This window comes from Schistosoma mansoni, chromosome 5 (assembly GCF_000237925.1).
Source record: "Schistosoma mansoni strain Puerto Rico chromosome 5, complete genome".
In the NCBI taxonomy this organism is placed as follows: Eukaryota; Metazoa; Platyhelminthes; class Trematoda; order Strigeidida; family Schistosomatidae; genus Schistosoma; species Schistosoma mansoni.
The window spans coordinates 5,561,972-5,576,112 of NC_031499.1; the positions used below are offsets into that span (position 1 = coordinate 5,561,972).

Sequence of the window (14,141 nt, forward strand, 5' to 3'; positions counted from 1 at the left end):
ATTCGAACACTGCCCTTTTCAGTCCAGATGCAAACGAGATAGTTACCACGCTAGCGAGTCCAAACAGCCAACATCTTGTTTAGTGGAAATGAATGTATTAGTGAGAGTCTGGATATTCAGGATATCAACTGATCACTCTCTCTTGTCATAGTTTCTACTACTGATCACTTCATACCAATGGCAATCCGAACTTAGTGTGGTGTGTGCTGCTGATGTTGACAGATATAAGTATTACGCAACACCAATCAAAAGTGAAATGTCTGGAGGCAGAAAATTAAGAAGATCGAAAAAAAGAGAACGAGAACAAAGAACGATTGTTGTGTACGAGCTTCTATGCTTTAATGCCGTCACCCTAAGTAGTTTCATTTTATGACATTTCAGCGTAACATAATAACAGGAGCAATTTAAATGATTTTTATTAGTTACTTGAATCTTTCCACTGACACTTAGGACTGCATATAACATATATAAATCCTGTGCGTATTTTCTTGATATTGCCAGTAAGTCACAAGCGTTTTATTCAGAGAGGGATGATGGTTAGCAGTAGAATGCAGGACACATGTTTCACCCTATGGAAAGATCCAAACATCAATATATATGAATTTAAATTAAAATTCCCCCATTGCACAAGCAAGTAGCTGTCTGGACTCAGTAGCTAAGTGGATAACGCAATGACATTTGAAGCAAAAGGTAGCTGGTTTGAGTCCCTAAACGAACATCAGCTCTGAGATCCAGGTACATCTGGCTACCAAGTTCAAATAAAGATAAAACGCTCGTCTTGGATTTCACTGTAAACTACCATCCATCTCTGCTTACAAACTCTATATATAATCTTTACAATACTTATAACTGAGACACAATTAATCTTTTCTACATTGGTTACTAATTCAAGAATTAGTAAATCCATCAAATACTATTACTTATTTCGACTACAGAAAACAATCTATAAATTAGGAAATAATTTTAATGACTAACCAATCAAAAAGCCAAACAGTATTGATTGTTTAAGGTCAACCTAAATTAATTGACCAATAATAATAAGAAAGTAATTTATCCCAAAAATGTATATACATCTATATATATATATACCACATCTAAGGATGTATATGTTTAGTTAGCCACGTGTTTTGTTCCAGTTTCTTTCATAATTACGCTGTTGGAATATCATGAATTTGATCCCAGTTTATGTATATCTTTTGTTGATCATCTTTATAAATCATGTTTATTCAGCACGACCACTTACACCTTATCAAAGAAGTAAGTAATGATCATTTTAATATGAGGATAAATATTGACTCAATAGATTGAGGTTATCCATATTATTTTCAATGTTCAACATGTATATTTTCTAGTATATCCAATCATTATTCCGTTCATTTAGTAAATGTTTGCTTAATATCTATGTGTAATTCCAAGCAAAGATCTTATTTTGAACATGACAGTGTAACACAATCCGACATGTTTGCTGAAAAAACACAAATATTATATGGTTGACATCATGAGTCAAGTGAAGCTAGACCACCATGGAAAACCTGGAAGCACTGGGCGTCCGTTTCTTCCTATTGTGGGACTCCTCACTAGTGCGCATCTACGATCCTGCCTCGCGAGATCTGAACCCAGGACCTAATAATGATCAAATGCTCACTAGTGACTGGCTCCATGAGGTATTTCTTAAAGTTCTAGGGAGAAGCAGTGACCAGTGGAGTCCAACCAGGTCTGTTGCGAGATAGGAACTCACTGAAGACAACGGTGGACGGTTTTTCAATTTCATGGATTGGTTGAAGTTAGACATTAACATCGTTGGATGCCGGCTAGCTCAGTAGTCTAGTGGTTAGGCCCTGGGTCCGAATCTCTACAGGCGGTATCGTGGATGTGCACTGCTGAGGAGTCCCACAATAGGACGAAACGGCCTTACAGTGCTTCTAGGTTTTCCATGGTAGTCTAGCTTCAATGGACCCATGATTTTAACTATATTATAAATCCGACAAAAATTCACTACTTAAATAAAATAACGTAAGTCATAAACAGTTAAAGCTCTTGTAACCATAAGTTGAAATATTCATGTAGTAGTTCATGTCTGTCTAGAAGATCATTTGTGTATTAGAATGACAGGTAGAGTAGTATGAGTAAGAAGGGTTGGAAAAGAGAAGAACAAAAGGAAAGGTGATTTGATGACCCAGCAATTGCATGTTATGGAAATCGAAACTTTAAACAGATAGTTTTCCACATTTCAGTCATTTTTGGGAAGGACAGATTTTATACAATTACTGATTACAGTAATGGAAATATATTAAAAGTACTATGAGATTCTTTGTAAGAATTAAATTGTACATATTAACAAATGGCTATCAGTATTTACTGAATAAAGCTCGCCTTTCCACTAATTTTTCGTTCGTTTGATTGAATAACTAAACAAAGTTTACCTTTTAGTGGTTTTAAATTTGTGAATTGATTTTAACTAGAATAGAGTTAGAAACAAGGAAGCAGTCAACAGCTATTTCGTTCTACCATAGGACTGAGAGAGTAAATGACAATCAAATGATTTTAAGCATTATCTACCACAATTTTAGTTCAAAATCCACTTTCATATTTATAGTAAAGTTGGATAGTGAATAGTAGCAAAATCTAGGACTTACTTTTCGTCCTATTTTGAACACGTCACGTAGATACTCCTACATCCCTATCTTAATTGTCAATCTGAAACTTGAATTGAGTAATTTTCACTTTGAGCTCCCTTCGTGTTACCTACAGAGTTACTGAATCTAAATAGCCACCAGCTTTTGCAATAAATAATAATTCATCTCCGATGCACAATCTGCTAAGAATCTGGACTCAGTATCTCAGTAGATAATATATTGCCGTTTCTTTCAGATTGATTTCTTTCATATTCAGTTCCTTCTTGTATATTATATTGTATTACTTATTAATATCTAGTAATCTCTTGTCAATCGATATCAAGTAAATAGCTTCATGTTATTATGTGTAATATTGTGAATGTCTAACTTCAACCAATCCATGAAATTGAGACACTGTGCACCATTGTCTTCAGTGGGTCATTATCTCACAACAAACTCTGGTGAACTCTACTGGTCACTTATTCTCATTAGAACTCCAAGAAATATCTCTTGGCGACCGTCACTAATGAGCATATGATGATTATTATCATGATTTAAAATGTTTTATTGAAAGAATCACTTTTAATCTTAACTAATGCATGATAATAATGATCATAATCACGAAAACAATTTTTCAATTCAGCTGAAGTTATATATATAGGGAGAGAGAGCTTTGATTCTTGCCATGCCGCTTACTACTAGACTACTTGAACGATCGAACCCACAACGTCGCAAGAGAGAAGACAGAAGACTAGTAAATAGGAATGTATTTCCCAACACAGTGTCATTTATGGTACAAAGCTGTCAGATATTTATAGTTTTTAGTAAAAACGAAATTATCATTATAGTTATCCAATCCGCAGACAGGGGGTTACTAGCATTGTCCATTAGGGAAGCTGCATGTAGTGATTCTGGAGTATTCTTCCAAAAGCTAATTGGAGGGAATATGTTCGGCACCTTTTGAGCTTCTCAGAGCTTCTTCAAGTTCACCTGTGGACCGTGCGCATATATATATATATATATATATATATATATATATATATATATATATATATATATATATATATGAGTTGATCTAAGCTAGATCACTATGAAAAACCAGGAAACAATAGACGGCTGTTTATGTGCTATCGTGAGATTTCTCAGCAGTTAGCATCCACGATTCCGTCTCGCGAGATTCCAATGCAGGACCTATCAGTTTCGTGCATTAACGCTTAACCTCTAGATCAATGGATTAGCATCCAACAATGTTAATGTCTAACTTCAACCGATTCATGAAATTACGCCACCATCCACCATTGTCTTCAGTGAGCTATTACCTCACAGCAGACCTAGTTGAATTCTACTGGTCATGGCTTATAACTAGAACTCCAGGAGATACCTCTTGGTGACCGTCACTAGTGAGCATATGATGATTATAATCAGAGAGAGGTTTATAGATATTTTTGTGATTTAATAGTTAAATTCATGAGTCAATCAAAACTAAACCACCCAATGCTTCCAGGTTTTCCATAGTAGTCTAGTTTCAATTAATTGATGAAGTCAACTATTAAATTACTACAATCTCCATAAAACTCCTTTATGATAAATTTAATTCTGTTTGTTGATATTAAGTAGTTTAAATTACCTCAGAAATACAATTTCATTTATTGTTATATACTTTGTTGATAAGATGTTTACTGGAAAATTTTCAGAAATCTGATGTTTTGTAAACATAAAAACTATAAAGTCACTTAGTATTGTTTGTTTGTATCTTCCCATTGATGTTTAGGACTGCAACTGGTCAGTCTCTAATTGGTATATGTGCATACTGTGCGTATTACCTCAATATAGCCTAAATTTACAAGCATTATAAGCAAAGAGGAGCCCTTATTGATAATCACCTTCAGCAGGGCAATGAGCTTGGTATTGACCCGCGTCGTATCATCTGGAAGCGTCACAGTTGATGTTCACTCTGGGTCTCGAATCCAGTACCTTTCGCTTCAAACGTCATCGCGTTATCCACTCGGCCAATGAGTCGTGATAGCCACCTGCTTGTGTAATAGGGTGAAGTTTAAATTCACTTATTATTGTTTGTTTAAATCTTCCCATTGATATTTAGGACTGCAACTGATCGGTCTCTAATTGGCATATGTGAATTCTGTGCATATTGCCTCGATATAGCCTAAATTCACAAGCATTTTAGGACGAAACGCGCGTCCTGAATTCCACTGCTAGTCACTATCCATCTTTGCTTACAGTAAAAATTATAATTCATATCCAGTTTGTTTTAATTTAATAGACCAAAACAAAATTGATTATCATAACTCATTTACAATGAGATTTTAGCTTATTTTAAATCTTGATCTAAACTACATTATTGATTCTTTTGTTGTTGTTGTTTAGTTTCTTTTTGTTCCTTATAAATTGTAGTTCTAATGTATTAGTCAAAGTTTGTAATGTTTTCCTTTGTTGATATTCAGAACTTCAGTTATTTTGTCTTTGCAGTCCTATATACATTTTGAATAGATTGCTTCCATATAGAATCCTACTAAATTCTAATCTTCTAAATTCTTCATGTCCCTATCATTTTTCTCTTTCCAAATTTATTTCACTGGATTATACTTCTTCAATAACATCTTCAAACCCTAATCTTTCACATAATGCTTATACTCTTACTACTTCTATCACTATGGGATTTGAATCGACAACTTCATCTCTGTGATAATGTGGTATGGCAGCTCGAACTGATGTATGTATGTGAATGACTGACTGATTGACTGACTGACTGTTTGCATATAGTATTCTATCTCTAATTCTAGTATATTTGATATATAACTTGAGTAATCATAAAGTGACAAAGACTGATCATTTAAAGTTCTTAATATTAATATTGAAAAATTATAAACCATTTTTTAATAGTTTTATCCTCGGTTGAAAAAGTAGATAGCCATTTGAACTGAATAATTTAATGGATAATTCGTTGTCCTTAAAGTGAGTACTCAAGTTTCAATATGAAAATTAATACAATATCTAACTGATTAGTTCAAAATAAAACAAATCCTAGATTTCACTTTCTAGCTACCATTGAAATGTAATTCTTATATTCATAGCTGAAATCATGAGTTAATTGGGGCTAGACCATCATGAAAAGCCTGGAAGCACTGGACGGTGGTTTCGTCCAAACCCCTTATGGTTATAATCATATGCTCACTAGTGACTTCGAGAAGTATATCTAGGAGCTCTAGTGAGAAGCAGTGATCAGTGGAGTTCACTAGGGTTTGTTGTGAGATAACAACTCACTGAATACAATTGGTGAACGGTTGCTCAAACTTCGTGGATTGGTTGAAGTTAGACATTAACACCGTTGGATGCCGCCTCAGTGGTCTATCGGTTAAGTGCTCTGACGCGAGACTGATATGTCATGTGTTAGAATCTCGCGAGGCGGGGTCGTGGATGTGCACGTCACTGAGGAGTCCCACAATAGGAAGAAACGGCCGTACAGTGATTCCAGGTTTTCCATGGTGGTCTAGTTTCAATTGACTCATGATTTCAATTATGATAATTAAAATAGCTTTTTAAGCTAAAATAGATGATGCTTAACAGTGGAATCCAGGACGCGCTGTTCGTCTTATTTGAGACTCGCCAAATGGATGTAGGACAAAACGCGCGCTCTGGATTCCACGGCTAGCCACTATTTATCTTTGCTTAAAAATCTTGTGACTTAAGGCAATATCGAGACAATCTGTAGAGGATGTACATATGCCAACAACAAACTGATCAGTTACAGTCCTAAACAAAAATTGGAACAAACAACTTTACTTACTTACTTACGCCTGTTACTCCCAATGAAGCATAGGCCGCCGACCAGCTTTCTCCAACCCACTCTGTCCTGGGCCTTCTTTTCTAGTTCTATCCAGTTTTTGTTCATTCTTCTCATGTCTGTCTCCATTTCTCGGCCTAATGTGTTCTTTGGTCTTCCTCTTCTCCTTCGGTCTTCAGGATTCCATATGAGGACTTGTCTTGTGACGCAGTTGGTTGATTTCCTCAATGTGTGTCCTATCCACTTCAAGCGCTTCTTCCTGATTTCTTCTTCCTCTGGAATCTGGTTTGTTGTCCACCACAGTAACTTGTTGCTGATAGTGTCTAGCCAACGGATCCGAAGTATCTTGCGTAGACATTTGTTGATAAACACTTGTATCATCTGGATGATGGCTTTCGTAGTTCTCCACGTCTCCGTCCCATACAGTAGAACTTGACATTTGCATTGAAAATTCTGATCTTGGTGTTGGTTGACAATTGTGAATATAATTAAAATAGATTAAAATTGTTCATTGACGTTTTAAGATGTTTAATAATGAATATACAAGTATTCTGTGTAAGTAATTTGATGATAGCACAATGTAGAATAATTAATTCAAAGTTTACACATTCTTTGTTAATTATTTACCATTAAGCTATTTTGTTTGTAGACAAAAAAAACCAGTTAGCTACGTTTTATACCCTTCATGAGCATTAAATATTATTGTTCTGAAATGTTTAACTTTGAATAGATCCTCGCATGGAATTCCTCGTTTTACCGTTGATTAATGAAAATTAGAAACTGCTTTTTCTTTCAATGATAATCAATGACTTTTAGTACAAGTTATCCATCCTTTGTCACCCTGTGAATATTGTACCCATACAACGTGATGTGTAACTAACTACACACCCCAATTAAAAGTCAATGACTTTTTGAACTGATATTACATCTCAGTTCGGCTGTCAATCAATTTCTTCCAACTTAAACCTACACCATACAACGTTGCACATCGAGGTAGATAGTTGTTGGGCATATGTTTCAGCAATCTCATTCAAAGAAGATTTACAGTTTCATCAATCTGATCGATATCTTTACTATGCACTCTGAACCTAATCACAAAATTGTTCACTCAGTGACTTCAACATACTCGATGATATTCTAGAGGCATATGCTGTTAAATATCAGTAAATGACGAATGTCCTGTACTTTTAAAGACCGCATTCCATTATCATTCAGTAAAACAGAATGAATTTTTGTGTGGTATGCAGTTATCTTACCTACGGTACAGATAATGTAAGCTTACTAAAGTTAACCAAGATGTCTGAATTCACGCCGAAATTTCGTCATCTGTGTTCATATGGCATTATAATAACATAATTTGGTCATTTTATCGTTGTCTATTCAAGCCTCTAAACGATCATGACTTTACTAGTTTGAATCACAAATCTTAGATAGACTAACATTTAAAACCTAAGAGCACTGGATGGATGTTTTGCACTATCAACTGCAGATCCAAAAATCGAATCTAAGCTTATCGGTTTCTCGCGCAAACGTTTAACCTCTAGACCGGTATCCAATAGTGCACATATATAAGTTTGATCCATTCACGATATTTATTCTAATAAATTTCTATATTGGTTAAAAGTCAACATTCTCCAATCATTAAAAGTCAGTGATTGTTATCAGATTTTATGCTTCACATTCTTATCAAGTATATTTTTTAAAAATTTAAGATCATAAAATGATCCTGCGGGTGAGACTCGAACCCCGGACCTTCAGTCATTGCACTATTGGATACTGTCTCAGTGGTTTAGAGGTTATGAGCTCGTGTGCGAGACCGATGAGTCCTGGGTTCGAGCCCCGAGTACGGGATCGTGGATGCGCACTACTGAGGAGTCCCATACTAGAATGAAATGACCGTCCAGTGCTTCCAGATTTTCAACGGTGGTTAGATGAACTCATGAATTCAACTATGAAAATTGTTTCAATCTTCAGAAATCCCAATTCTGATAATAAAATCATTTCTACAAATTTCTTAAGCTGCAGATAGGCAGTGTGACTAGCTGTTTAAATCCAGTTGAATGATATCAAGATAATACTGTTGTTAAGATCTTAGTTTTATTTCAAGTAAGGTTATTGAACCTCACTGCTAAAACGCTTCAAGGTAAGACGAATTAATTGTTCAGTGTTTCACAGTTTTAAATAGCTTTTCAGATGATTTTAGTCAGTCAAGAAAATTATCTACAAAATGAATAACTTGTGCAAGTCATTCAAATAAACTATTGTAGTAAACGATAACACAAGTAGGGACAGTGGAATGTACTTGAATACAATATTACAGAATATCTTAGGAAACTCTGAGAACCATACAGTAAATTCTTCATTTGCAAAATGTCAATCAAATTGTCTCAGATTTCAATGTTCTTTCAGTTCCACACCAATCATCCTCTGTTCTCATTTTGTTTTCTTTGATCTTCTTAACCTTCTACCATCAGACGTTTCATTATCGATTGATTATACATACTACTAATATCTGCCGATATCAATAGCACACATCACAGAATATCTACGAGCAAAAGGTTGAGATGATTGAATTGAAGTGAGGTGAGAAGGGGACTGAAAGCGACCTTCTGTCCCCTAGATATTTCACATTCAATTATTGACACCTACTATTTATATCTGTCGATATGAGTAACATATACCATACTATAATGATCAAATAATAATTTTATACAAATATTTGCCAATATTAGAATGAATAGTTTAATAGAAATTAAGTTTTATTTATTATTCTCTTTTTTGTTTTAAGGTTTTACACCAGCTAAAAATATTAGTTGTGCACAATGTGAAATGAAATTAGAAGTGGATAAATCGAAAAGTTTTGTAGAAACTGATATGTATCGTCGTAGATGTTTAGATGAACCAGAACTATTCTATAAACCATGGTAAGATTTCTATTCTTATGATGAAAATGATATGTTTTAGTGTTTTTATATTCCATTGAAAACTAAAAGGCGACTGGATGGCAGTGTATTCATGACCTCACCGGACATTGAGTCCAGAACCTTCAGGTCCTCCAAATCCCTGTTCATTAATTTATACTTATAATTTTAATAAATTCATGATATTGCCTAACTGATAGTTCGCTGCTTGTAGGATAGTTTAATAGGAAAATATAGAAGCTGGATCAACCTTTATGGTTTAGAACACGAATCGACCTTAGTTAAACAACCACTGAAAACTAAGACGCATTGAATGGCAGTGTATTCATGACGTCATCGGGCACTGAGTCCGGAACCTTCAGGTCCTTCAAATCCCCGTTTTTTCGTTTATACTTATAATTTGAATGAATTCATGATATCGCTTAACTTCGACTGCTATAAGTAAATAACCACTGTACTACAAATATGGTTTTACTAGTGTTTCACAGCTTCTCGCTAAGACTCTGAGAATTAACTCGCGAAAATATTGATTAATGGACAAGTGATGCACATGATGAGTCTACAGGATTAATGAGTCTCATACAACTATTCAGTGCTCCTTGGTTTTCAATGCTTTTCTATCTAAGAATACTTGGTGACTCACTAATTTGATAGTAACGTACACCACACGGAACCCGGTACTTCTGGATTTGAATCACATCATGATCATGTTGGTATACCACTGACAGGTCTAGAACTAACTCTGTACTGATTCTCAATACCCACTGGCTTTCAGCAGAATATCAGTTGGAATCAGTTTTTGCAATCTACAAAATAAAACAATCTTTAATCAGTTAGTTTTTAGTAGTCTGTAGGTTAACAGTATTATCAATTAGGAAAGGACATTGATTTCATCATCATTACAACACAACTACTTATTTAATTGGAGTTAGACATAAACACCAACGGATGCCGGCCAGCTCAGTGGTCTATCGGTTAAGTGCTCTGGTGCGAGACTGGTAGGTCCTGGATTCGAATCTCGTGAGGCGGGATCGTGGATGTGCACTGCTGAGGAGTGCCACAATAGGACGAAACGGCCGTCCAGTGCTTCCTGGTTTTCCTTGATGGTCTAGCTTCAATTGACTCACGCTTGCAACTATGAAAATAATTAATTACTGTTGTTATTCTTTTCGCACATTTTCCTACCAGTATTGTGAATGCTAAGAATACACCACGTGGATGTGCTAAACTTACCACCTACTTAAAAGAACCCGTTGCTAAAGGTCGAGTTAAAGGTAAGTAATAAAGAAAGTGTTATTTCCTATGTAATTTTCATAATAACTGTAATTATACTATTTCACAGTATACAGAAATAAAAACTCAGAACCTCAACCAATCAGTTTCTGTTGCAAATTATATCAATTAAGAGTTACATCACAAGTTTTAATACATTTAGTATGCAGCTCAAATATACATATGACATCATCTATTGCATTTCTAAATATCTAAAAATCGTACTGTTACGTTATCTACTTGATTAAAAAGTAATGGATCCAAATTTTAGTGTAAATATTACTGAAATGTAGGTTAATCCAAATGAAAAGTTTCAATTATGACAATAATACGAGTTTTTGACTTCACTACTAGCCATATATACTAGATATATTAATGCTTACAAATTCTATGCATAAATATAACTAGGAAAATAATTTGACTAAGAAAAGTTTAACAGAAATCCCAACTGAATCAGTATCAAATTCATCCATCTTTGCTTACAATGCTTGTGAAATAAGGCTATATCGAGGCAATACGCACAGTATGCACATATACCAATAAGAGACTGACCAGTTGCAGTCCTGAACACCAATAGGAAGATTCAAACGAGTAGTACTAAGTGAATTTAAACTTCACCCCATTGCACAAGCAAATGGCTATCACGACTCAGTAGGTGAGTGGATAGCGCGATGGCATTTGAAGCGAAAGTTCCAGAGTGAACATCAACTCAGGTGCAGGTACATCCAGATGACGAGTCCCAAATAGGACGAAAGGCGCGTCCTGGATTCCACTGCTAGCCACTATCCATCTTTGCTTACAATGAATCAGTATCAGTTTTATATAAATAAAGAAACAATCTCAGCTATTTAATTATGTAGTACTAAATTCATAAAGCCTAATCTGATTTTCAATGGATATTTCAAGTGACTTTTTGTTCTTACGCAATACTTTTCACTTTAACCCCCCCCCCCAATGAATTACTTATTGAGCTATTGATTTCAAATAGGGATTAACTTATTCAATGATTATGAAGATATTAAATATCGGATTTGTTTAAACATAGATTAAATATTTTAGTTAACTTTAGTGTATATCTTACATAATGGAAGTATAACAAGACCTAAGTATATTATAGTATAGTAAATAAAAAAAAATTTTAAAATTTAATCTTTTCGCCAATAAATATGATTTATGAAAATCTATAACCATAATAAACTCCATCTGTTGCCCCTCTGGAGGCTACTGCCGGTCCCAATCCCGGATAAAGGAGGAGGATTGGGTATGGGGTTAGCGACTCCATCCCGTAGAAAACTAACTCGCTAAAAACCTCTAACCACAAAAAAAATAACTCAAACCATTTAAACTCTGCCCTGGAAGTTGAAGGAAGGCGGCCTATGCTCTATTGGGAGTAACAGACGTAAATAAGTAAGTAAGTATATTCATAATAATATGATGATTTCGGTATAGCATCAGCGATCAAGTTCAAGTATAAAGAACTGTGAATTTAATTATACATCATATACTAATCTCCCAGTGTTAATGACCTAATATACTAACGTTCATTAGCTTACATAGAATTCTTATCTTCAAGCCTCAATCAAAACATGGAAAAAGCTAGCCAATGAATCTTTTATATCTTGAACTACGAAGTCTAGTTAAATTCTATACATAAACTACAGTTAGACCATCATTGATAGCTTCATGATTTCAATTTATCAATGTGTTAAACAGAATTATACAACTGCGAGAAGATTAAAATCTCAGATCAATTATTTAATACATACATAGTAAAAGTGTAAATACAGACCTCCTTGAAGAATGACTAGCGTAGTTTGTCATTCTTACTTATTCGTTCCAATTTAAAAATATACTCGCTAACAACAACGAAATTACCAGCTATTATACTGATTACAAAATTATCATTCCACTCGATCAAGATTATTTATTCAACAAACATTGTGATTTGGTGGGAGAGGTTTTAAGAAGAATGTCTCAACTGAATGATAACAATCAGCTCATTGATAAACTACTCCAAATATTTTCATAGTTTCTAGTGAGAATCATGATTGATGAAGTTTAGACGAATTTTCAACAACGGTATCTCATGACTGCTGTATTATATCACGAATCGAACATTAGACGCTGACTCAGTTGTCTTAATATTGAATCGTTTTACGTGAGATTTTTAGGTCTTGGATTCGATCCCCGGTATTTCATAGGCGTATGCTATTGAGAAGTGAGATATTAGAACAGAATAGTTGTCCACTGCTCCCTGATATTCATTAGTACCGCAACTAAGATCAATCCTTTATGAATACTATCTGTAAAACTCCAACTCATTAAAAATTACTACTTGTAAGTAGTATAACTGGTGTAACTGAATCCTCAGCCTCAAATTTCCATATCAATGTGGAAATAATTTAATCAACACTTATACTCATGTGTTTAAACAATTTTCGATTTTAAAGAACCAACAGAATATAGCTTAATTTTTCCCATAGTTTTCGCATTTCATTTCCAACTAATCCTTGGCCTTGAAAATGAATTGGTCAATCATAATAATACTAATATTCTGTTATTATTATTACTATTATTATTATTTTAGAAGTCACATTGATGAAACGTTTCTGTGCTACTGAAGGTGCTGAGCCAGAAGAGATTAGATGTGTCAATCGTGCTTCAGAAGGTGGCTATTCAGAATTATGCATTTGTGGTACAGATAATTGTAATTCTGCTCCACAATTATTGAAATCATCATTATCATCGTCACCTATTTTTTCTCTAACAATAACAACCATTTACATGATATTTATGAAAATCAACTAATGGATTATCATTATTAGCCGAATTTGTAAGCAGTATATATATACATAATGTAGAGAAACAAAGATATTTTTAGTCCAATGTGTTAACCAATGGGGGTGAAAAGTAATTAAACCTAGTTTAACCATGTAAATGTGTGAAAGCACATAAGCACTTTTACACAAATACGCTCACAGAATTGTGCATTTTCCTAATTGGTAGCCGTAAATCATTTGTCATTATATCCACCTTTTTAAACTTATATACAATTAGGATGATTATTGTCAATAATATTGTCTGTTGTGATGATTGTTTTTTGTTGTGCTGTCTATTAGTAGTATCCTATACATATATGTATAAGTATAATTTAGTTTTTACATAAATTCTACTGTTATCATTATTAATTATAAATCTACAACAGCATTATATAATATTTATATAGTAATATTTACCATAGATTCTTTGTTAGTAACGTTTTCTTCATAGTTGAAATCATGAGTCAAATTGAAGCTACACCACCATGGAAAACCTGGAATCACTGGACGGTGGTTTTGTCCTACTATGGGACTCATCAGCAGTGCGCACACACGAGATTCAAACCCAGGACCTACCAGACTTGAGCCAGAGCCCTTAACCGATAGACCACTGAGCCGGCATCCAACGCTGTTAATGTCAATCTTACAAATCCTTGTCTTAATAGAACTTCAACCATTGCTGAGGAGTCCCATAATAGGACGAAACGGCCGT

General features: G+C 34.5%; 1 protein-coding gene across 1 annotated transcript; it reads left to right on the plus strand.

The window, feature by feature from the left end:
• Window positions 1-1,116: 1,116 nt before the first annotated feature.
• Smp_064430 (hypothetical protein) lies at window positions 1,117-13,848 on the plus strand. Its single transcript, XM_018797719.1, has 4 exons — window positions 1,117-1,257; window positions 9,206-9,341; window positions 10,527-10,612; window positions 13,198-13,848. Exons 1-4 carry the CDS (start codon window positions 1,167-1,169, stop codon window positions 13,416-13,418), a joined length of 534 nt encoding a protein of 177 aa, XP_018652733.1. The 5' UTR covers window positions 1,117-1,166; the 3' UTR covers window positions 13,419-13,848.
• Window positions 13,849-14,141: the final 293 nt, after the last annotated feature.

Coding starts and splice junctions, on each gene's coding strand:
- Smp_064430 (XM_018797719.1), top strand. CDS start 1,167: ATGAATTTGATCCCAGTTTATGTATATCTTTTGTTGATCATCTTTATA. Junction 1,258..9,205: donor ACTTACACCTTATCAAAGAA/GTAAGTAATGAT, acceptor TTTTGTTTTAAG/GTTTTACACCAGCTAAAAAT. Junction 10,613..13,197: donor TGCTAAAGGTCGAGTTAAAG/GTAAGTAATAAA, acceptor TTATTATTTTAG/AAGTCACATTGATGAAACGT.